The sequence below is a fragment of the Mytilus edulis genome, chromosome 9 (genome assembly GCF_963676685.1).
Source record: "Mytilus edulis chromosome 9, xbMytEdul2.2, whole genome shotgun sequence".
NCBI classification, from domain to species: domain Eukaryota; kingdom Metazoa; phylum Mollusca; class Bivalvia; order Mytilida; family Mytilidae; genus Mytilus; species Mytilus edulis.
The window spans coordinates 61723293-61749997 of NC_092352.1; the positions used below are offsets into that span (position 1 = coordinate 61723293).

General features: G+C 31.5%; 1 protein-coding gene across 1 annotated transcript; it reads left to right on the plus strand.

Moving 5' to 3' along the window:
• The first annotated feature begins 642 nt into the window (after positions 1 to 642).
• Positions 643 to 26492, plus strand: LOC139488746 (annexin-B12-like). The gene is made up of 15 exons (XM_071274573.1): positions 643 to 756; positions 1508 to 1547; positions 2632 to 2719; positions 3637 to 3707; positions 4592 to 4681; positions 5800 to 5931; positions 6238 to 6508; positions 12130 to 12224; positions 15109 to 15222; positions 17846 to 17933; positions 18442 to 18542; positions 19973 to 20242; positions 20802 to 20877; positions 22831 to 22943; positions 25208 to 26492. Exons 2-15 carry the CDS (start codon positions 1518 to 1520, stop codon positions 25331 to 25333), a joined length of 1665 nt encoding a protein of 554 aa, XP_071130674.1. The 5' UTR covers positions 643 to 756; positions 1508 to 1517; the 3' UTR covers positions 25334 to 26492.
• Positions 26493 to 26705: the final 213 nt, after the last annotated feature.

Below are 26705 nucleotides of genomic sequence, written 5' to 3' on the forward strand. Positions count from 1 at the left end.
ATGCCCCACCTACGATAGTAGAGGGGCATTATGTTTTCTGGAATGTGCGTCCGTTCGTCTGTTCGTTCGTCCGTTCCTTCGTCCGTATGTCCCACTTCAGGTTAAAGTTTTTGGTCAAGGTAGTTTTTGATGAAGTTAAAGTCTGAACGACTTGAAACTAAGTACACATATTCACTATGACATGATCTTTCTAATTTCAATGCCAAAAAAGATTTTTATCCCAATTTCACGGCTTAACCTTTCAGAATGTTGGGTTCCGATGCTCTTCAGCTCCGAATTTCATTAGCAATTGACATTTTTAACTCTTTTATTCCGAATGTCTCTGATTTCTTATGCTATTAACAAAGGACTTCTGCTACACTTTCATCAACAAACTTTTAAAATACATTATATAATATTTCAAATATGAAATGCATGTATAAATAGCATCCAGTATATGTGCTGTAAAAATATAGGGTATATTTGAACAAGGACGTATAACTAACATCCTATATACGTCCTTGATTTGAATTAGAATTAGTTATATATATTTGCCAAGGATTTACAACACTGTACAAATCCTTGTATTTACCAAGGTAGAATTTTTCTTCATATAAATAATAATTCCTATCAAAATACTTTTGATATCGCCCCTCAAAAGACATTGTAGGTTTTGAGTCCGCCTTTACCCAGCTGTTTGACCCTAAATCTGGTTCACTTGGACGCTTTAATTTAGACCGACTTGAAGAACTGTGTGGCAACATTTTCCAACAAAAGGTAATTTTCCCAAATCTCAGGAAATCAACAATTTTTCCTGCGTGTCTTATAGATTGATATTAATTCTGCTATCATTGCACATAAAAGGCACAATAAAAGAGCCTAAAGTCTTAGGCTACCAGTATACATTTCAGCGTGTTGCTAAGGACTCTCTACACCGAAGACAAGTGCTTCCAACTTATTTTTGTTAAGGTTTATAACCTCTTTTGTAGCAATACCAATTGGAAACTTCATGCAAAAGCAATATAGATTATAGTTTCATTGCATTCAATAAGAAAGGGGATTTTGTGGCGAATGAAACGAATTTAACAAAATCCAGACTTTCAAAAAGAAATTTTGTTATAAAATTTTTAACAGATTACTCAATCAATGCTTTTCTATCATCTAATGATCTATTTAATTTTCATACTTATATTTGTTTTAACCAATATCTTAATTTACAAACTTGGGATCTCCTGTAGTTGGTGATCACAATACTGGTATACTAGTATTGTGCTGACTCAATACTGGTATAAAAATTTTGTACCAGTATCATGAGTATTGTATTCCAGTATTGCTATTGCACACACATTTGTAAAATAATAAATGAAAATGTAAGTGTTTTATTTACATTGTAGGTTCTTAATGTGTGTCAGAAATTATTGACGAGTCGATCTGTTTCAAATTCTTACCAATCATCAGTGGTACAAACATAATATAACTTTTAAGTCAACATTAAACATTGAATTATTTGATAATTTTTATTTTTTAGAATTAGCAAGATGATGGCTTATCCCCCTCCAGGTGGTGGTGTAAGTATTTATATTAAGACAGTGCAGGGTTTTCACTATGACTAAGATGAGTGCAACTGCATGAGTACTGGACTCATGAAAGTCTGTCTGGACTCTCCAATTTTGTATAAACTGAACACACACATACATTTGTACAATGACATACAATGTATCATCATTTTATAGCAAAAGTTTAAAAGTAATCTGAATTTAATGTGATTTCATTGCTCTATAATGTCTGCAATAAAATATCTTTTTCTTACTGTTGGACTCACCATGGCTAAAAATGATGAGTTCCTGGACTCGCCTTGGAAAATCCTAAGTTAGAACCTTATAGTCAGTAATCAATGGTAATAAAGAATAGTGAATGATTTTATACTTGTAAATTGTAACCTGCAGTATACCCTACATCATGGCTACATGTACATGCCCTAAATGTGCATTTATTAAATTTACTAAAAATTACATTTTCTTAGATATTTGATTTCATGGTTTTGAGAACTATACATCACAATTATTATCCTCACATGCAATATACATATATAGTTTGTTAAACACTTGATGCAACTGTACCTCAAGGGTATTAGATCTTTATGTCATAAAAACCAAAACTTTTCATGCTTCAAACTTTATAGCATTAGGGTATCAAATTGTTTCAACATCATATTAAAACTAAACCTGTTAAATATTAAATAAATGAAACATTTTATCAATTACCAAAAAAACCCAACAAATTATAAATCCAATGATACTCTGTGTCTGACATTCTGCACCTTGGGCAAAAACTTTAATGCAATTGAACCACCTTAAACTTATGGTTCACCCGTGGCCACTCCAATGAACCAAGTAAAATGGTCTGATCAGAATACAGATAATTTGTCCAAGATTGATGTGGCCGCTGAAAGTTTTACTTTATGATTTATAAATATTTTGGCATATATAAATGTATCCTCTAGTTGTATTAATTTATTGCAGTGATTTACACTTTCAAATACTGGCAAGAACTTTACTTGTGTGATGCTGTAAATAGGCAAACAAAAAGTAAAATGAAGTATTGACATATTCTTGTAAGTAACGAATGTGATTTGTATTTTGAATATTTCAGGGTTATGGGTATGGAAATCAGTATCAACAGCCCTATGGTGGTGGTGGTGGTTATACATACAATAACTCAGCTTACAATGTCAACTACGGTAAGATTTTATAAGCTATTCATACACATATACCACATCCTGGACGTGTGAATTTAATTACTATAACCTGACTTTTTTTAGTTGACCACATGATTTTTGATAAAAAAAATCCAACAGTCTTGAGCTGTGACATCAAATGATATATATATTCTATTCAAATGAAAAAATGTGACACATGAAAGTCAAATTTTTAAGGGTGAAAACGAGAAACGAATTTTGGTGAAACATGGGAAATATTTTATCATAACAATGATAAGGATGATACAGGAATCGGACAAAACAGTTTTTGTGATTAAAAAAGTTAATGGAAGATTACTTCATTTCAATGAAACAAAAATTTATGTATCAACAACAACATACAAATTTTTTTAGAGAAATCTAGGATCTGGTTTTAGAAGATTCATTATTTAAAAATAGTTTTCTAAAGGCTTTTCAGCAATTTTTTAAGTGCTAAATCTAAAATTACTTCTCTACAAATACTGTTATAAATAAGTTTTGAGAAAATGAAAAATCTATGATAATTATAAAATTTTATTAATGCATTTTTTTAAGCAAAAACAAATTGTGTTAATCACAAGGAAAGATTGTTGATATTATATACATTTTTTATCGTAACACATAAATATATATATAGTATACAAGTCCAAATAACAATCTATTGTGGGTCTAAGTGTGAAGCGGGATTGCTGATTTTTTGTAAGCATGACAAGTGAAAATCAAATTATTGTGCCGTGAAAACCCGAATTGAATTCTAGCGTGACACACAAAATTACTAAAAAATGAGAATTGTTTAAGTACATAGTGTAAGCGGGATACAGGAATCTGACAAACCATTAAGTGGGATCTGGGTTCAGAACCCCCCAATGAGACCCCCTCTGTTGTGAGTACTGATTAAAATGTGTATATATATTTTGTAGCTCAGCCAGCAGCGCCAATGATGGGAATGATGGGTAATATGATGGGAGGTATGATGGGAGGTATGATGGGGGTAAGTTGTTATGCCCATTGATGGGCATTATCTTTTCTGGTCTGTGTGTCCATCCATTCATTCCTCAGTCTGTCCTGCTTCAGGTTAAAGTGTTTGGTCAAGGTCGTATTTGATGAAGTTGGAAGTCCAATCAATTTGAAACTCAGTACACAATTGTTCCCTATGATATGATCTTTCTAATTTTAAAGACAAATTAAAGATTTTGTTTACATTTTCACGGTCCTTTGAACATAGAAAATGATAGTGTGGAGGGGCATCTGTGTACTTTGGACACATTCTTGATTTTAATTATTGCAGAAGTATAATAAATATTAATACTGTGGATTCTTTGCTATTTGTCGAATAACATTTTTGTGGATCTTGTCAGTACAGGTGAACCATAAAATTAAATGTTCAATAAATGACAAATTTTCTATAGGCTTGTATCAAGACTTTGGCAGAACCAAGAAATTAAATATGTACGATTTCCTTAATCCTCAAAAATTGATACTAGTGAAAATAAATTAATCATTAGTAAGAAGATGGGGTATGTGTGCTAATGAATCAACTCCATCCAAGTCACAGTGTATAAAAAGTTAACAATTATAGGTCATAGTTTGGTCAAATGGCTCTTACCAAACAGCAAGCTACAAGGGGCCCCAAAATGACTAGTTTAAAACAATCTAAACAGGAAAATCAAAGGGTAATCTATATAAAAAAACATGAGAAAAGGGAAATACTTATGAACCACACCAACAAACTACAACCTGAACCACAGAACAAAAAGCTCCTGACTGAGGACAGGTGCATAAAATGATTTGTAAAATAATATTATTTCACAGTTTTAAAATTAAACCTTTTAAGAAAACTTAACATAGTCGCATGGTTTGTATTCTGTATTTCAGATGATGATGCAACAAGCGCCACCATCTCAACAGACAAATATTACATATAATATGATGTTTAGTAGTGATACTGCTTTCCAGGATTCTGCTGTAAGTATTGAAACTATTTATTTCAGCAAGAATTATCTCCCTTCGTGTACAAAATCTTTCTGATTTTAGTTGTCTCCCCTGATGTTAGTGATCATTATGAATTGCCTCCCTTATTGTTGCTTTTTAACTGTTGATTATACTCTTCTGGTTTGAGCTTTTCATCTTAGTTTGATAATTTCTATCTTTTCTTTTTATTCAGTTATCTTCCCTTTTATTTATAATTCAAAAATAAAGAGACCACAGCAGAAGGACAAGAATATAAATAAGTGTTCTTTCTTTATATTATGACATTCTTTATATTATGACAAATAACCTTTCATGTCTTAACTTAATGAGTATTTATTCCTCTGCTCTATGGTTGTATCATTAATGAAACATAATCCAAAATCGTCAATAATTAAGAATTAGCTCTGGATTTACCTATCTTGATCAGCTTTTAGCTCTGTCACCCCGAGTGCAACAATTAAAATTCCTTGATTCACGATGGGTTTTTTTCTTTTCATATTTAACAGTTTTAAGAGTTCAGGTCCTCAAGAGTTTTAAAAAGTCAATCACAGGGAGGGACTCATGAATTTTTCTGGCTATAAAATGTACCTGAGCTTATAAGATTTCCATTTTAATTCTCAGTAGTTGTTGATGGATTTCAGTGTTCTCCCTAGGGTATTTTAGCATCATGGTTATGTGATGCTATCTGATTGATTGATTGTTGGTTGCTTTATGTCCAGTGGTAAATTGATACTATCTGAAGTGGTTTTTGCCTCGCTTGACTGGAGTCGAAAAGCGAGACATAGGTATGCTGTTTCTGGAGATGACGGCAGCGGCGTCAACAATGTATTAGTTTTTGATAAGGTCTAGTTTATGGTGAACCACAAGTGGTAGGTCAATTATAATTTGTATGCATTTGAATAAGCATTAGCACATCTCATTTCCATGGAGACTATTAGGCCCCCTTGTCATGCTCTTATGACTTTGAAACTTTTGCTAAGTTTACAAGTATTAGTTTGAGATTAGGTCAGTTGTTGGGGAATAACTAGTGGAAGGTCAATAATATTTGGTATGCAGTTGTTTAAGCGTTTGAATATTTTCTTTTGATTTTAAAGCGTTGTAATATTTTTCAGGCTTCAGCTTTAGGAATGGAAGCTGAAGATATGGAGGTGTCTGATGACGATTATGAAGAAGAGGAAGAGGAGGAGGAGGAAGAGGTCAAGGAAAAAAAGAAGAAGTTCAAGAAGAAATGCAAGAGGCGCCAGGTATTTTATCTATCTTGCATATACAGGAATCAAAACAAATTGAATAATTTAATTGAAAAATGTGCAAACAGAAAGTGTATAATTTCCAGTTTACTTATTATTAAGTATTTAGAGGCAAATTTGAAAAAGCTTTGTTCTTTATCATTATTTCGTTACAATTCATTAAGAAGGACAAATTTGTATAATTTCAAGTTTAATAATGAAAATACAATTAAGGAAAAAGAATAACATTACAATTTTTTTTATTTTTCATATCTTAATGTGCATATCAAAATTGTAATTGGATTGTTTATTTTAAACGTACAGAAACTGGCCCAGAAAGTTGCTGAGAAATGTCAAGAAGATGATAGTTTCTTGGAAAAAGTACGCCAAAACTACATTGCTCGTCTAAGAACACATTTGTTAAAGGATGGTACAATTGATCCAACTGAAGGCACCATTAAATATTATGCTAAATACAAAGCTGATGATCCACTGGTACCCTTCATGGCTGAATATGATGGAACTGAATTAGTGGGAGAAAAATGGGATGCAGAATGGGACTGCATGTACCTGAAAGAAGCATGTGATGGCGCAGGTAGGTTTCTTAATTATGAATAGATAAATTTGATTTAAAAAATATTCATATTTAACGCCACATTTTTAAGTGCCAAGGTACGGTAGTTAAAAAAAAAATATTTTTATGAGTGCATGCTTTTGCCTTCTTCATACAAGAACTCAAATATTTATTATCTTTACATTTAAATATTTGTGCACTTTTGGTTGACATTTTTGGCTAATAGCTATTTATCTTTTTTTAATAATCTCCATAAAGGCAAGGAAATTCTTTGATTCTTAAAAATATTAAATCATATGATAAATGGTTAACCTTTGACTTGGCTTGCTATACCAAATCCGCCGTGCTTTTTTTAAAAGCTAAAAATATATGATTATACGCCCGGGACGGGACGTATTATGGTATACCTCTGTCCGTCCGTCCGTCCGTCGTCCACACTTCGGACAATAACTCAAAAACACTTTCACCAATTTCCAAGAAACTTTGGTGAATTGTTTATATCTATTGACGTAAGCTCCCTTTCGTTTTTTTTTAATTTCAGATTTTAAGTTTTGGATTTATGGGGCTTTATTCATAAAAAAGGGGGGATTTTCAACACTTCGGACAATAACTCAAAAAGGCTTTCACCAATGTCCATGAAACTTTGGTGAATTGTTTATATCTATTGACGTAAGCTCCCTTTCGTTTTTTTTTAATTTCAGATTTTAAGTTTTGGATTTATGGGGCTTTATTCATAAAAAAGGGGGGATTTTCAACACTTCAGACAATAACTCAAAAAGGCTTTCACCAATGTCCATGAAACTTTGGTGAATTGTTTATATCTATTGATGTAAGCTCCCTTTCGGTTTTTTTTAATTTCAGATTTTAAGTTTTGGATTTATGGGGCTTTATTAATAAAAAAAGGGGGATTTTTAACACATCGGACAATAACTCAAAAAGGCTTTCACCAATGTCCATGAAACTTTGGTGAATTGTTTATATCTATTGATGTAAGCTCCCTTTCAATTTTTATTAATTTCAGATTTTAAGTTTTGGATTTATGGGGCTTTATTCATAAAAAAAGGGGGATTTTTAACACTTCGGACAATAACTCAAAAAGGCTTTCACCAATGTCCATGAAACTTTGGTGAATTGTTTATATCTATTGATATAAGCTCCCTTTCAATTTTTATTAATTTCAGATTTTAAGTTTTGGATTTATGGGGCTTTATTCATAAAAAAAGGGGGATTTTTAACACTTCGGACAATAACTCAAAAAGGCTTTCACCAATGTCCATGAAACTTTGGTGAATTGTTTATATCTATTGATGTAAGCTCCCTTTCAATTTTTATTAATTTCAGATTTTAAGTTTTGGATTTATGGGGCTTTATTCATAAAAAAAGGGGGATTTTTAACACTTCGGACAATAACTCAAAAAGGCTTTCACCAATGTCCATGAAACTTTGGTGAATTGTTTATATCTATTGATGTAAGCTCCCTTTCAACTTTTATAAATTTCAGATTTTACATTTCCGTGTTATGAATTTTTATGCTTAAAAAAGGGGGGATTTTCCAATTTTGGGACAATACATTTAAAGCATAAAAGACAAGTTAATAGAGCAACGGGCGTATCATGCGCTAAAGCGCAGCCCTTTATTTTTTAATGCATTGGTTTTATTTAATTTTTTGTAAATTTGTAATGTCTGAATGTATTGGACCAACTCTTGATGGTGTTGCAATATATATGGGTAAATTTCTGTTTTTGGTTATTATAAATGGACAAAATAAAATTGAGAATGGAAATGGGGAATGTGTCAAAGAGACAACAGCCAAAGGTCACCAATAGGTCTTCAATGCAGCGAGAAACTCCCTTCTCAGAGGCGTTCTTCAGCTGGCCCCTAAACAAATATATATATACTAGTTCAGTGATAATGGACGTCATATTAAACTCTGAATCATACACAAGAAACTAAAATTAAAAACAAGTTGCTTTCTTTAAAAAAAGAAAAGCAATACATGAACCTAAGACCGCTGACAGCCGGATCACCAAAAGATTGTTGCTGAATTTGTGTTTGCTTTTGAATTGAAATAATTGACTGTGAATAGAAGAAGCCAGTTGAAAGTATACATTTCCGGCTTCTATTTGAATAGTTATTTCAAAGATCAACAATTTTATTTATTACTTGGGAATGTACATTATATAATGTTTCCGATTACTGTGGATTCATTTATTTTCGTGGGTATCAATTTTCGTGGATAGAGAAAAAAAGACATTTCGTGGTATACGTAAATTCGTGGATCGCTGATAACAAAAAAAAAATCAGATACGTAATTCGTGGATTTGTTTTTGATTTAGGAGATCATATAACCTCCTTGGTTTAATCAATAATAAAACAAACAAGAAAGAAGGAATTCATTGAAAAAGTTTTGAATTGTCAAAATCCTCGCTTGGTCATTTTAGGTTAAAGGGTTCATTATAAACTTATATTACAATAATGGACAGAGACAACTAATTATTTGTTTGTTTTACAATTTATAAATGCTTAATTGTCGGAATTCTATAAGGCAATCAAAACTTTATGATTGAAAGCTCATTTCCCTAATCAGGATATAATAAACAGTCATATAAGTAAAAGGTGTGAAAATAAATGTTCCTGTCATAAACAATATTACCTACGGGCAATATCCCCTGTACTTAATCCTATTGATTTTCAATCACTAGTAAACCAAACTATGACACGGTAATTAACAACTTATTTTCCATGAACAGTTTTAATCAATTTTAAAAATTAAATTATCACTGATATTCGATATATTTATTATTGATTTAATTAAACTACTTGTATTTTCTTTCAATAAAAAACACGTGTTATGTTACAATGTTTATCGCTAGTCAACACTATACTAAAACTGCATAACATAACCGGAAATAAACATCCGACTCCATACACATTTATCGGGATTATTCTTCGTTGAATTCTTAAATTCGTGGTTCGCTGTGACCCACGAAACCCACGAAAATTGGTATACCACGAATAAAAATGAATCCACAGTATAACTCTTTGGCAAATCCTAATTTCTACTAACCGGATGATTTATGCGATTTGCACAAACCTATCGCAATTTAAATTTATGCACTCGGTTTGCTTTATAATCTAGACTTCTGGATGCATTTATTTTATATATCATGTCTTTATATTGTTTTTCTCATGGTTGATATTGTATGCAGTGAAACTTATTTTTCAAAGAGACTTTTTTGGTCTCATAAAACATCTCAAATTTTAAGGATTACCTGATTTTACTTTAATCAATTCAAACATTATACAGGGAAACTTAGTTTTGCCGAAGAATTTCTTAATTCAGATGTTTTCTTATATATTTACACACTACGAAATAACCAATTTATATAAAAAGGTATGTAGATATAAAAAGATACCAGAATTGAAATGATGTTCGCAGGACAAGAGTTAAGTCTACAAGAAAAGCATCAGTGACGCTCGAATGAAAAAAGTTAAAAGGTTGAATACATGTACATTACACAAATAAGGAATCTATTCTTTGGCTAGACATTTACTTTTCTACATTGGCTAGAGGTATAGAGGGAGGGTTGAGATCTCATAAACATCTTTAACCCTGCCGCATTTTTGCGCATTTTATGTCCCAAGTCAGGAGCCTCTGGGGTTTGTTAGTCTTGTATTATTTTAATTTTAGTTTCTTGTGTACAATTTGGAAATTAGTATGGCATTCATTATCACTGAACTAGTATATATTTATTTAGGGGCCAGCTGAAGGACGCCTCCGGGTGCGGGAATTTCTCGTTACATTTGAAAACCTGTTGGTGACCTTCTGCTGTTGTTTTTCTATGGTCGGGTTGTTGTCTTTTTGATACATTCCCAATTTCCATTCTCAATTTTAATCCTTAGCTTTTCGAACAGGTCAAAGTTTATAATAAAACAGTGACTCAAAAAAGAAATAATAGAACAATGACTCAAAAAAGAAATAAAATAGAAACAACTCGAGGTCAGAATACCGTTAGTAATGATGGCCGTGCTTAAAGGTCACATGTGAAGCTCTTTCTGCCGTGTCCCGTATTTAGATAACAAAAACGAACATAAGCTTTCACGAGTGAATTTAATAGTATTGCATGCAAGTAGTATTTTAGCGCACGAAATAGTAAATAGAAAGCACTCATTGATACTCAGGAAAATTTAATAGTGTCTATGTGAATATATTACTATGCAAAATATAAGCAAAGGCTTCTAATACTAAAACAGTATAAAATAATCAACATTATGGTTGTAATTAAATTTTGTTGTGATTGTGATAGCTGCAAGGATTTAAAATCATGCTGTATGAATTGAAAACACAAAATTATTTTATTCACGACCGTTTAAAATTTGAATATTTAATAAATTTATCATACTTTTTGTTTTTATGGATATATAATAATACAAAAAAAATAAAAAATAATTACTCATAAAACCCAAATAACAAATTGTATGAAATAAATAACGTAGAAATATAAGGATTATTGTTTTTAAACATTTTTTTTTGTATGATGCCAGAATTTAATTTTTATGTTTCCTGTACAAATGAATATTTTAAAATACCAAAGCAGAGTATATTTGTCATATAAAATGCTTATTTCTTAATTGCAACTCTGAAAGCATTTTGATTTCAATCATTGTTATTTTCTTCAGAAACGTAAATACAGTATATATATATTTCTTTGATTTGGATTGAATAAAATAAATTTGATAAGAATATTATCTTTCTGTTTTCCGATCTAATATTAATCAAACCAGAATGTTCTCTCTCGTAAATCTAGTATGATGAAATACACAGTATCCCGTGGTTCAACCTTCAAACATAATTAGTTCACATGTTATCGAGACTACCACGTTATAATTGACCTAGATTTACACAGTGTACAGTGGTCGTTTTAAAACATTTAATTGCATCGTCAAGGGCCATCAAGGGACCACATCAAAGACTTGATAACACCTGTGAAGACCTGTATAAATAACCGAAACTTTGGAATGTTCCGAGAAATTTATTCTGACTTCTGGCCGAGAGATATCGAGTGGCCCATAGACACATCCAAAACTCACCAATATATAAGCATGAACCCCTCAGGGGGTTCATGCAATCATACAAGACTAACAAAGACTAGAGACTTCATTTAAATGGAGAAAACCTATTTAAGAGTTGAATATAAACTAATGAGGCTGGAAATTCAAGTTCTGAGTTGGTCAATTGAGAATGAAACAGTAGATCTTGCAACAATTACATTTATGCTGTACAAAGTTATTAATCCTTGACCTGATTAAAGAGTAAGAAAAAAATTTGCATTTTCTCGCTTCTTAGGAAAACGTGTTCCAAACTGCTTACAATACTGTACTCAGTTTGTCTGTTATGTTAATACAATACTCACAAGGTGATTCTGTGACCATGGTATACATTTGCTATCATAACTTTCTATGTATTGTTTAACTTCTTTGTTAGAACCATGCTGTGTATAAAGCATGAGTTACACTGGTCACTTCCTATCTGCATTCTATTTTACATTTATTGTACAAAAAGTTCTAAAATCAGTTTTTGGATTATTGTAAGCATGGGAAGATGTAGATTTGTAATTTCACTTTTCATCCAATTATTTCAGGAACCAATGAAGAAGCCATTATCTACATCTGTACTACAAGAAATAACGAACAAAGACAGATTCTGAAAAAGCAATTTAAGACAAATTTTGGAGAGGTAAAACTATTGATCAATACACATCCATGTTTTAACCTACAGTATTATTGTTGAATTTGAATTTGTAATGGTCTAGTGGTTGGACATAAATATTTGTAAATTGATATTTTTACTATGTAATGTATATGCATTTACATGTATTTCATTTAAAATAAAAAATTTTGGTTGAGGCCAACCTTAAAAATATGTTTGTTTGCAGTTTTCCGACTGTACCTTCAGACTGAAGGGTCGGTAGGTAGGAAAAATATTTTATTTTATCAGCAAAAATACAGTTTAAACAAGCAGTTACACTAAACCAAGTTTCTTGTGAAGAAAAAAAAAACATTTTAAAACAACAAACACTGGACATGCTGAAAACCAACATCAAATGAACAGGCATTTTCAGATAAAAAACTGTTTAACCAAAACTGAAACTTTAACATAGTGTCATTATCCAATTTACGACATAAAATATGGTATAATTATTAAATACTGGAACACTTATAAACAAGGAATGTCATTATGACTAGAACTGTTTTAAAGAAATATATTCAGACATGTATGCTTCTTGACTAGAATGTTTTCATGAGTAGAGTATTTTCATCAGAAAAATGTAGATATTAAAGATTTATAAGACAATGTATTAAAGAGTATTTTTAATAAAAAAAAAAATAACCATTGAATCTTCCTCAATTGAAAAAAAGGCAACTTGAAAAAAAGTATTAAGACATTCGACTATTTTCATATTTCTAACAATATTTAATTATATATGTGATAAGGTTATATTTTTCCAGGCTTTAATGAAAACCAAAGAAATCTAAAGTTTGGGGTGAAATTCATAGCACCCCATTAAAAGTAAATGGTCTGTACTGAAATGTTTTTAATGCATAAAAAAAATTGGCAGAATAGCTCCTCAGGTCATGTTTTAATTGAATTCACACAGGCCACACAGTTTAGGTATATTTAATATTGTAAGAAAGAGAATAATTGCAATGAGTGGGGCAGCCCCCCTTATCCTAAAGGAGCATACTCATTGCAATCGAAGATAGATTTAATATAGAGAGAGTATATTTATTTTTCAAGCTAACCATTCATTTTCTCTACATCGTTGTGTAGTTAGGGTTGCTTCTTATTGATTTGGCATGATCTATATCCATTAACATTTCAAATGAGCCCTTCCTCCGTACAGACGTGTTTACAGATATCCATGAAGATTTAAGTCACGGAGGAGTGGTTTCATCTTTGTCGTCTTCACAACGATTTGTAGAAAATATGCCATACTTCAAGCTGCTGTCGAATTACTTAACCACTGAAATTGGTTCCATAAAGTCAGGCTCCACAGATTCTGTACCCGATTTGTTTGAGACAGAATGGTTATCGTGTCAGTTATGAATATCCGCTGCATCATCGTCAATGATATCATCACACATCATTACATGTGCCTGAATCTGTATAAACAGTTTAGTAATAAACTTTTTTGTTTGTTATTTGTCTTAAAATTGACACGAGACGACAGCGTAAAGTACTCCTCCGTGACTTCATGGATACCTGTAAACAATTTCCATGTGCTTTATCATTAAATGGTCACATGAACGCTTGACGGGAAGCTAAGAAAAACCGAACTTGAAATGCGTAATTGACCCAGACTTTAAATCATTTCCGGAAAGGACCCAAAATTCCGGATCGCGTCAATAGAAGTATTAAAAAAAATTTCTTCAAATTTAAAGCAATAAAATTTTCACAGTCGGGAGGATTTTCAAGGGTCGGTCGGTAAACTGCAAACAAACAATATTTTAATTTAAGCCTGAAATTTAATCAATTTAATTCCTGATGATTTAATCACCAGTTTAATTTTATGCCCCATTTATTGGCATTATGTTTTCTGGTCTGTGCGTCCGTCCATCCCTGCGTCTCGCTTCAGGTTAACGTTTTGGTTAAAGTGTTTGGTCGGTAGTTTTTGATGAAGTTGAAGTCCAATCAACTTGAAACCTAGTACACATGTTCCCTTTGATATGATCTTTCCTATTTTAATGCCAAATTAAGGATTTCCCCCCATTTTCATGGTCCACTGAACATAGAAAATGAAAGTGCGGATGGGGCATCCGTGTACTGGGGACACATTCTTGTTTTTATTTATTTAATTTGAGAAAAATTCAAAATAATTGACAATGTTGACAATTTGTAAATAAAAAAAAATGAAGTGAAGACACAACTTCAAAAGTAAAAAAAAATTAATACTTTACATACACAATTCTGCCTTTTTCATTTTTCTTGTTTGTTAAAATCCAAAGACATATATATCATGGACAAAATGGAGATTTTATATGAAATATATTGGAAAATAATGTATTAATGAAGATGATAGATATAAGAAGATGTGGTATGAGTGCCAATGAGACAACTCTCCATCCATGTCACAATTTGTAAAAGTAAACCATGATGTATACCGATGTCCATACACAATAGTTAATTTAAAAAGCATTCTACTTATCTAATCTTAATTAAGGGTAATTTTCTGACAAACATCTATTATAAATAAATTTCATTTTTATGCCTCATTTATGGGCATTATGTTTTCTGGTCTGAGCGTCAGTCTGTTTGTTCATCCATCCGTCCTTCCGTCTGTCCGTCCGTCTGTCCCGCTTCAGGTTTAAGTTTTTGGTTGAGGTAGTTTTGATGAAGTTGAAGTCAAATCAACTTGAAACTTAGTAAACATGCTCCCTATGATATGATCTTTCTAATTTTATTACCAAATTAGAGTTTTATCCCATTTTAACAGTCCACTGAACATGGAAAATAATAGTGAGAGTAGGGCAGCCGTGTACTGGGGACACATTCTTGTTTTATAATTAATTATGAATTAATATACTTGATAATCATCAGAATTTTCTATCTTACATTTCAGGACCTTATGGAGACCTTGGACAGTGAGACAAGTTTTAAATTTAAAGAAGTGATCTTGGCATTGTTTGTACCACCAGCTTTGTTTGATGCTTTGAATATTAAAAAAGCAATCCAGGTAATTATAATGTCTGATTTAAGACTTTAGATTGATACATTGATACCAGTGGATTTTGGCATTTATCTAATTACAATAGTTAAAATTGAAAATTGAACTATTTAGATTGGGCAAATCAGATATTCCACAAGTAACTTGGTAAGAATGTGATTCTCTAATGATTGTTGAATGAATTTTCATTTTGTGATAAAAGAAAATTCCCCTGTAGTGCCTTCTACATTCCACAAAGTTTTCAATTTCATGAACACCTGTTAGCCTATTTTGCTTCATCCAGTGAGCTGGTGTAGGTTATGACCCTTAAATTCATCCAATCATCTTCTTAGGTCATCAGCAACCACACGTTGATTAAATTCTTTATATACTGATTGTTTCTGAAAGTGTTAAAATGCCAAGAATTAACGAAATCTTTATATTATACTTACATGATACATATGGTCCGAGACCACAATTGTCGTCCCTTGATTTTCGTTGTTCACGAATATAGTCCCTAGTGTTGACAGTGGGTTACTTGCCATTAATTTTTATACCCCTTCCAAATTTATTTCTCCATGTTTAATGCCTCAAATTGCAAGTAGGGGGGTGAAATTACACTGTAAAAAAATTTGGGTCCAGAATTTTAAAGGAAAGTAGCAAGGTTGGCAAAAAAGTGGTCAAGACTAGTATTGACCATGCCAGTGGTAAATACCGGTAATTACCGGGAAATACTGACAAATACTGGCAAATACTGGTCGAGTGAAATTTTGAGTGGTCATTACTATAAAAACCAATCTTTACCTGGTCACTTATAATTACTATTAATAATTAAATACAGAAAGTGTTCAAATCATTTTCAATGCTTTCAATTCTTTTTCTATTGTAAGTTCAAACAAACAGCCTCACTGATCTATATTGATTAATGTGTAGTAAAAGATAAAAACTTTTTGTCCCTGCTTCAAAATTTCTATTTCCAGCATGAAGAAGGTTTTTATCACACAGTTAAATAGACAGGAAATAATTTATTGTTTAAGGGAGTCTTCATATATCACTTTTATTACTTTCAACACATGTACTGACAACTTTTATTGGGGGCTGTTGTTTTAGTAATTAAAATTTCACACCTAGCAATGCCAGGTGATAGGTAAAAAGACACATGTAACTTTTTTACCTGTGGTTTTATTTACCTTTAATTTTAATTACCTGTAAAATCATACATTTTGAATAAAAAATATATTGATTTATAAATGTTGAAATAATATGTACATTTTTATATATATCTTAAGTATACAATATCATAATTTGAATAACTAAATTTTAAATCAGTAGGAATAAGTGTTATAAATGAATAAAAAAAATATCAAATTGATTAATTTTATAAGCTGACACATGCATAAAAATTAAAGTTAAAGTATATTTAACTTTTTATCAAGTTTTTACTTCAATTAATAGTAAAAACAACCATGAAAATGTCAATTGACCAGTATTTGCCAGTATTGACCACTTGGAGAGTATTGTCGGGGGTGGTAAATACCGGTAAATACCACTGGTAAGTGGTAAATACCGGGGGTGGTATTTACCGCCCAACCTTGGAAAGTAGTGATTTGGTCCAGGTGAAAAAGGTTGAAAATTAACACTGCGGAAGCTGTCAAAAGATTTCAAGATGCCCTAAACATAAAATTGTCCATATTTTGAGTTAGAGCCGATGAAGTTTTCTATAATTTTGATATAATTTGTCCCAAAAGTAGTACAACACACTGTAAAAGTTTCTTTGAGAAAGCGCTGATGGGATTTTTTTTATTTTCATTTAAATTCTAAAAGAAATGCACTACGAAATAATTGTGGTCTCGGACCATATATTCTGTTTAATATAATCACAATTTTCAATGAAAAATTTCAAGTTTGTAGCTTGCACTTCAACATTCTTTTTTTTATAGAAGTAACCAGATCTTTGAACCAATCAAATTTATTGAGGAACATTAACCTACATACTTCACCTTGAAATTTTGGATTTCAATTTCACTAAATTGTTCATAGAAAGCATATTGGTTGTGTGAGGACTTTGACAGTCACTTCCTTCCAGTTCCACTTCTATTTCAAAGGCAAAACTGAGCAGTTGGGATTTTGAATTGTTTGTTCTTTTGGTATAGCCAAAACCTCACATACATTGCTTGTCATATTTAAAATATAACATAAGGGACATCCATTTAACTCAAAAGGCAAGAATAAACTGACAATGCTATGGCTAAAAAAGAAAAAGACACAAGTCACCCAACAGACAAACAATAGTACTAAAAAAAACAACAATTAAAAACTAAAGACTGAGTAGTACCAACCCCATCAAAAACTGGGGATACTCTCAGGTGCCCTTGAAGTGTAAACTCATGCAACAACAAACTACGTGGAAATATGGGAAAACCGAGTTTTATCCCAGTCTAACAGATGCAAAGTATAAAGATGTTCCTACCTAACCAGACAAAGTGATGTATAAACTAGATGTATAATATTTTCATTTTATACCCTTAATATATCTTTGAAAAAGTGCAAACATATTTTAAATTGTTTGAACTGTATCCAAATTCTTACTGTAGTTTGTGAATTTTTATTATGTAGCATATGTTATATCAATAATACTTTATTTGTTTTTTAGGGACTTGGAACTGATGAATCTGCATTAATTGAGATTTTACTGTCCAGGACAAATGCACAGATTGAGGAAATAAAAGCTGTCTATGGAGGTATAGTTCTGTTTTCTTTCTAGGGGGTCTCATTTGAGGGAGGGGGGGGGTCTGATCCCAGATCCCGCTTATTGTTTTGTCAAATTCCTGTATCCTGCATTCCTTTGCCATAATAGAGTATGTAATTTCCCATGTCCCGCCAGACTTGGTTTCCTGTTTTCAAGCTTAGTTAATTTTTTGACTTTCACATGTTATGCTTAAAACACAATGCCAAATCCCCTAGTCATGCTTAGACTTATTTTCTGTAGGTAACACTTCTGAGGTTTATTATTAATTACTTATAATCACCATGAAATCATCCCCATATTTGTTGAAAATTTTGAACAAAATACTGACATAAAATTTGTATGAAGCACAGGATTTTATTGCTGTTACTAATGTCACTATATTTCATTTTTATATGAATATTAGTTTTTTCTTTTGTTATAAAAATCTGTTGAACTTGAATGTGAGAAAGCACCAAAAAGTTATCATTATTTGAATAATTTTTTTTAAATATTTTTTATAGATATTAACCCAGATGATTGTGCTACTGACAAGGACTTGGAGTGTAACATTGAGGATGATACCAGTGGAGATCTTAAAAGAATTCTCATATCTTCTGCACAGGTAGGAATCACTAATTTTGTTTTGAGATAGTTTTAAGGGTGAAAATTTCAGGGGCACCCTTGTAGATTTTTAAAAAGAGCAGGCTAATGCTGCTACAAGGCAGCACTTGCACCCCCAAAGTGGAAAGGGATTAATATAAGTTGTGATAACTTGTTTCCCAATCCACTATAAAAAAAATATATTTAAACTAAGGTTTCTTAGACAAGGGCAGTATAGTATTAATCATTACCTGAAACCAAAATGGTGAATTAATGAAAGAGGGTCATCATTGTCAGTGATGGATTAATTGTGAGTAACTCAGGGAGGAAAACAATTTTTTTACAATTTTATGCCAAAAAAAGTATGAAATTTTCCCATCATATGCAATGTATGTCCTGCCTAAAACTGCTTTTAAACTTCTACTTTGACCACTGAAAAGTGCTGAAAGAACACTCATTTTTGTCGAGCCTTCGACTTTAGTCGAAAAAGCGAGACTAAGCGATCCTACAATCCGTCGGCGGCTGCGGCGTCCACAAATATTCACTCTGTGGTTAAAGTTTTTAAAATTTAAATAACTTTCTTAAACTATCCTGGATTTCTACCAAACTTGGACAGAAGCTTATTTATGATCATAAGATAGTATCCAGAAGTAAATTTTGTGAAAATAAAATTCTATTTTTTCCGTATTTTACTTATAAATGCACTTAGTTTTTCGGCGGCTAACATAACATCACTCTGTGGTTGTAGTTTTTAAAATTTAAATAACTTTCTTAAACTATCCTTGGTTTGTACCAAACTTGGACAGAAGCTTGTTTATGATCATAAGATAGTATCCAGAAGTAAATTTTGTAAAATGACAAATCCATTTTTTCCATATTTTACTTTAAATGGACTTTTTTTCTGCCAGGAAACAACACATTCACTCTGTGGTTAAATTTTTAAAAATTTTGATAACTTTCTTATACTATTTTTTATTTGTACCAAACTAAGACAGAAGCTTGTTTATGATCAAAAGCTAGTATCTAGAAGGAAATTTTGTTAATATTTTGTACCTGTGTATCTGTATTTTACTTATAAATGGACTTAGTTTTTCTTCCAGTTAACATTACATCCAGTCTGCAGTTAAAGTTTTTAAAACATTTATTAGATTCATAAACTATCCAGGATTTTTTACCAAACTTGGACAGAAGCTTCCTACAATCCAAATATGGTATCAAGCAGAATATTTTTATTGATTTTTTCCCTCATTTTTGTTGATCCTGCAATTTACAGCAAAAGTAGGCGAGACACTGGGTTCCGCGGAACCCTTACGCATTTTTTTTTTTTTTTTTAAACTATTAAGAATAAAGTAATCTATGTCAAAATAGAGTCTGTTGTAAACTGCAAGACAATATCAGTAAATTTTCATTTGAATTATGAAAAAAATAATTGATACCATTAACATATTTTAGGGTGGTCGTGCAGAGCTGGACCCAGAAAAGCTTGATGAAGCTGTTGTACCAGTTATGTTTCATGATGAGGAAACAGATGAAGATAAACCAACTGGTTCCTTCACCATTGACATGGAAAAGCTTGTTGACATGAAGAGAGCTAAGCAGGATGCCAACAATTTGTTTGAAGCAGGAGAGGACTGTTTTGGAACTGATGAAGACACTTTCATCAGGATCTTTGCCTGCAGGGAGACCTACCAGCTTAGAGCAATTTATGCTGAATATGTGAAGGTATGTCTTGGATAGGAAACAAAAGAAGATTCAGTTTATTAAAAACTATTATTTGCCCTAGGCAAAGGAGGGAACTCGTGTGCTTAGGAAGAGTTCGCTGTTCTTGCTCCACTATTGGCACCTATTGTATACAGCTTTTCGCTATTTTTGAAATCTGTCCTGCTTGACCCAAGAATCTTTCCCAGCTCGAACTTTTGACATCATACAACAATCACTTTTCCATTCAATGTGATGTCAGATATTTTCTATCATGACGTCAATATTTTACGGGAACTTTTATAATGTCCGGTAATGTCAGAAAAATAGCTATAAGGTGTATTTGCCCATGATAAGTAACAATTAGTGATAAGTCTTTTCCATTGAATTTCTTATAACCAATGCACCTCATGCACTATAAACTTGCAAAATCTGAATTCAGCTTTTTGATATAATATGGAAATTTTAATATTTATTTTGCATAAATAAGATTAAAAAAATATGAAGTAGGTAAACACTTACTCTTATTAATATTATGTATTCACAGCTACATACAATAATGTGTCAATGATTTATTTTGTAGTTGACACAAAGAGATGTTGAAAACACTATTGACAGAGAATTCTCCAGTGATTCAGAGAAAGCCTTGCTCACATTGGGTAGGTGTCACATTCTACATACTCTGGATTCAGTTATTTTCATGGGTGCAAACTTTCATGGATCAGGAAAGATTTTTTGTAGATTATTAATTTTATTGGTTTTGACAGTCTACAAACAATATAAAGATAAGAAGGTATGGTATTATTGCCAATGAGACAACTTTCCAAAAGAATAATAAGAAATTTGTGTTTAGTTGAAATCATGAACTTGTGGTTTACATACACATGCTAAATCATCTAAAATTCTTTGCCTAACAAATAAAGAAGAATCCACATAAACTGCATTGAAAACAGATATTCTAAGTGTACTTTTTTTTATTTCTTTTTACCTCCTTTTTAGCTCAAGTGAGCTTTTCTCATCACTTGGCATCCGGCGCCGTTAACATTTACAAAAATCTTGTCTTCTGAAACTACTGGGCCAAATTAAACCAAACTTGGCCAGATTAATCATCATTGGGTTATCAAGTTTAAAAAATGTGTCCGGTGACCCGGTCAACTAACCAAGATGGCCACCATGGCTAAAAATAGAACATAGGGGTAAAATGCAGTTTTTGGCTTATAAATCAAAAACCAAAGCATTTAGAGCAAATCTGTTAGGAGTAAAATTGTTACACAGGTCAAGATCTATCTGCCCTGAAATTTTCAGATGAATCGGACAACTCATTGTTAGGTTGCTGCCCCTGAATTGGTTATTGTTAATGAAATTTTGCTGTTTTTTGTTATTATCTTGAATATTATTATAGATAGAGATAAACTGTAAACAGCAATAATGTTCAGCAAAGTAAGATTTACAAATAAGTCCATTGTCCAAAATGGTCAGTTGACCCCTTTAGAAGTTATTATCCTTTATAGTCAATTTTTAACCATTTTTAGCTCATCTTGCCAGAAGGGCCAAGTGAGCTTTTCTCATCACTTTGCATCTGGCGTCCGTTGTCTTTCGTCGTTGTTAACTTTTACAAAAATTTTCTCCTCTGAAACTACTGGGCCAAATTAATCATCGTTGGGGTATCTAGTTTAAAAATTATGTCCGTTTACACGGCCAACCAACCAAGATGGCTGCCATGGCTAAAAATAGAACATAGGGGTAAAATGCAGTTTTTGGCTTATATCTCAAAAACCAAAGCATTTAGAGCAAATCTGACAGGGGTTAAATTGTTTATCAGGTCAAGATCTATCTGCCTTGAAATTTTCAGTTGAATAGGACAACCTGTTGTTAGGTTGCTGCCCCTGAATTTGTAATTTTAAGGAAATTTTGCTGTTTTTTGTAATTTGTAATTATCTTGAATATTATTATAGATAGAGATAAACTGTAAACAGCAATAATGTAAGACCTAAAAATAAGTCAACAAGACCAAAACGGTCAATTGACCCCCTAAGGAGTTATTGCTCTTTACAGTCAATTTTTAACAATTTTCATAAAATATGTAAATTTTTACTAACATTTTCCACTGAAACTACTGGGCCAAGTTCATTATAGATAGAGATAATTGTAAGCAGCAAGAATGTTCAGTAAACTAAGATTTACAAACACATCACCATCACCAAAACACAATTTTGTCATGAATCCATCTGTGTCCTTTGTTTAATATTCACATAGACAAAGGTGCGCGACACAGGCTCTTAAGAGCCTCTAGTTTTCTTATTTTATACATAAGACAGAAATGCATCTTGGACTCTTTAATTTAGCCTCTGTTATAAAATGAGTTCTTTATCTAGATGAGAGAAGAAAAAATACTGTTTTAATAGAAAATACATATGAAAATATCTCAAGGTCAGGTCACTACAGACAGACACAAACAGAAAAGAATGTCATAACTTAACCAATGTTTAGGTAGCAGACACAAATATTTCTAATTTTATGTTACAATTTAACAAAGGATGGTGAAATATTAGAAATCTTTTAGGCATTAACATGATTATGGAATGTTAAAATTCATGTAATTTAATTTTCAGTCATGTCTATAAAATGTAGACCAAAGTACTTTGCTGAGAGATTGACCTGGACAATGAAGGGACTTGGTACTAAGGACAGTGATTTGATTAGAATTATTGTCAGCAGAGCTGAGGTATATATAGTATATATAGCAAATATGAGGGTCTGGATGGGGTATACAGAATAGAGAATATAATATAAAAAAGAAGATGAGGTATGATTGCCCATGAGACAACTGTCCACAAGAGACCAAAATGACACAGGCCATAACTACAGAAAAAATAGGCCCAAAAAATAAAGAAAAGAGAAAAATGGACTAAAAATAGACAAAAAAGAGCAACAAAATAAAGAATTTAACAAAATGGATGAAAAAATAAAGAATACAGAAAAATGTGCCAAAGTTAAAGAATGTAGAAAAAATAGGTAAAAAAATAAAGAAGAGAGAAAAATGGCTTAAAAAAACAAAGAATACAAAATAAAAAGATCCCCCCCCCCCCCCTTACCTATTAGATTAATTTGACTTATTTTTATGTCCCATTTGGTCATATAGCTTTTCACTTGTCTTGTTACAGTACTTATACACCCTGGTTTTCATCATTTGCCTTAGACGTTCATGATGAAGTGATATACGGCAGTGTTCTCCCCAAAAATTTTGGATAGCATCACATTTTGCGTAAAAAAAAATAACTCTATTTATTTTAATGTCATTTGTCGCGTCGCGTTAATGCTGTATTTCCTTTATATAAATAGATCTTTATATGTTTTAGTTTATATTGTTCAATTCATAACTGAGAATACAATTAAACTATAACCACAAAAACAGTTGTTTCAGTTTTATGTTTTCTTTATTCATTTATAGTTACAGAATTATTTTTTTTCTTTTGTGCCAAACAAAAATAAATATGTGGTTTCAGTTACCCAACAATAAATCAAATGAATGTATAAAACTCAATATCTAGTACACAAAATTAACTATTTTTTATATTATATTAAGTAAAGATAAAGTAGCAAAAAAAATCAATTTAAAAACTTTTTTATCATGTTTATGAAATTCATTGTTTCATGGCTCTCAATGAATTAGTCCCAGTTGTTTCTTATCTTTACATCAAAATGATATGTATTTTTAACAAAGTTATCTAACAAATAGTCTGTTAATGCGTAGTTTTCTCTCTTGGTATATTTTTTCTGTCTACTGTCCATCTGTTGTCATTATCGTGAAAATGCGGATTTTTGTCATATCTGGTCCGGTTCCTATCCGTAGTTTACACAAAAATGTGCAATGGCGGCCGTAGAAAAATTTACGAAAATGAGTCCGAGAATAAACATTGTTTGAAAAGAGATTGTGAATGAATAAGACGCTTTTAATGCATTAAATGGATTAAACATAAACTTAAGCCAATTATGATAACTTTTTAAAGAAGTATTAAACTTATTTTAGCTCTAAACCAAAATTCTCGCTCTCGTATTACCGGAAGAGAAAAAAAGTAATTTTTGGAGAGTTGCACAAATAAAGGATCTTTAAAAAAATTTAAAAAATCGTTTCAATCTTTGAAATTTCGTAATACAAAACATAGATTTCGAATTGTTTTGTGATTGCATTTTTCCATGTCGAAATTGGTGATTGCAGACACGTGGTTTAGTCACAAGTGTCAGCTTGGGATATTCGCATCCAAACAGTTAACACCCTGAGGGCAATTAACACCTAGCTATTTAATCTCTTAATTGCCTTTAGTGTCCGACTTAAAGGGATTACAATTAAAGGTGATATAATTTTTATGATCATAATCGATAATAGATGAAAGTTCAAAATTGAGGACAAGTAAAATAGCATCTTCAAGATAATTATAGCGTCGCGGGAATTATTATAGCATCACGGTGAAAAAATATAGAGTCGCGGTACCGCGACGCTAAAACGGCCTGGGGAGAACACTGTATACGGAAAAGCATGTCGCAGGCATAGAATTTACAATGTGTTATTTTGAATTTTGAATAATTACATTAGATGTATGTTTTATTATAATATGTTATTCTGATAGGCTACACTGCAATCTCACGTTATTCCTTAAGAAACTGATCATTCATGATGACACAAGGTCCCACAATAAAGTGCACAGGTAAATTAAATAAAAACTTGATAAAAATCGTGTTTTTATGAACCTAGCTAAAAAATGTAATAAGATGTATTGAATGATTCTTTTTGTAACTTCATAGGGTTGTAAAAGCGTTGACCCTGCACACACATTATTAGAATGAAACGCAAATAAAATGTACTTCCGTCAACGCTTTTACACCCCAATGAAGTTACAAAAAGAAGCATTCAATTCTTGTAAATATAAAAAAACTTATTTTGAAAAGTCTTTTTTTTTGGCCAATTAACATTATGTGATATATTTCCAGATTGACATGGTTCAAATTAAAGAGACTTTCCTGGCACAAAACAAAAAGACATTATGGAAGTGGATTGAAGAAGATTGCTCTGGAGATTACAGAGAAATGTTGCAAAGGATTGTGGGAAGAGATTAAAGCTTTTTCAAGAGCCTAAATGAGGAGATTGAAGCTTTTTAATGACATTGATTTTTCAACTTAACTTTTCTATACTGTTCTGTTTAGTGTTTTGCATAATAACAAAAATGTGCAATTTATATAAAGCAAGTGTTTTGTTTTTTTAAAATCGATGTAACTGGAAATTTGGTACTTGAGGTCTTCATTTTCTTATTGTTTTTTCTTCTTTTAAGGTGTGTTGTTTTGTCTACTTATTATATAATTTATTTATACATATTGTACATTCATGTATTCATGATTTAATATTGTTTTTGTTAGATCTTATTTTATTTTACATCTTCCAACTGTGATATAAACATTTTACATGAAAAATCTAAGTTACAAGTTTTATTTGATTATTTCTAACAAGATTCCAATAGACTATTTTTCATAAAATTGCCTTTTTTTCACTGTTACAAGATATAGAATAAATTTTACAAGATGAATTCTACAAACAGATTATTTGATTATACTTTGACCTATAATGATTTACAGTTACAAAATGTGACTTGAATGGAGAGTTGTCTCATTGGCACTCATATCACATCTTATTATATAACTCAGTTCTCTCCTTTTGACTTGTGACCTTGCTTTTGACTTGAAGCTTACACAACATTGATTATACCACATGCAGTATTGTCTTATCCTCACTATCTCATATCATTAATTACCTCATGAAATATTGACAATCATTTGTAATAGATTTTTTTTTCTATGGCTGTAAGTCCTAAGTCAGTCATAAGAAAGCAAAATATTTCACAGCATTCCAGTTTAGTTTGTTTTGTTAATTTGGTTAAGCATGAATGATAAATTGAAAGGGGCAGTAATCTTTTTTGTTAGGATTTTTTATTATTGTAACCCGCTGATGTAAAGGATTTTAACTTAAGGGACAAAAATTGTAAGACTTTTGAATAAATGAGTTATTGTAAAAAAAAAAAAATGGCTGCTATTTATCTGGACGAAAAGATTTAAAAAAAAAAAAGGTTAAACAATTAAGAAATGACATAAAGTATATATGGTAGATGCGCTATTAATGAATGTTTATTTTCAGAATTTCTAGTATGATGCTTTAAGATTGATAGGTTGTTCAACTGAAAATTATGAAAATATTATGTTTATTCTAATAAATTGAATGCTGTAATGTGTGTGTTTAATGGTGAATTAAGACAATCAAACTGCTCTAACAAACATAAGCAAATCTCGCATAAACATAAAGATCAATTCAATAATAAGAGCCTTTCTTTATCACAACAGATTAACACCAGTCTTCATAGTCAAGGCATCCCAGAAAAAAATTAAAATAGCCTTGCCAGACATCATAATTATTTGGACAAGCTTCACAAACATCAAACAA

What these genes read in the sequence shown, in the direction of transcription:
- LOC139488746 (XM_071274573.1), top strand. Translation starts at nt 1,518, where the DNA reads ATGATGGCTTATCCCCCTCCAGGTGGTGGT. An exon ending in ATCCCCCTCCAGGTGGTGGT is followed by an intron (nt 1,548 to 2,631) that starts GTAAGTATTTAT and finishes TGAATATTTCAG; the next exon opens with GGTTATGGGTATGGAAATCA. An exon ending in CTGCTTTCCAGGATTCTGCT is followed by an intron (nt 4,682 to 5,799) that starts GTAAGTATTGAA and finishes AATATTTTTCAG; the next exon opens with GCTTCAGCTTTAGGAATGGA.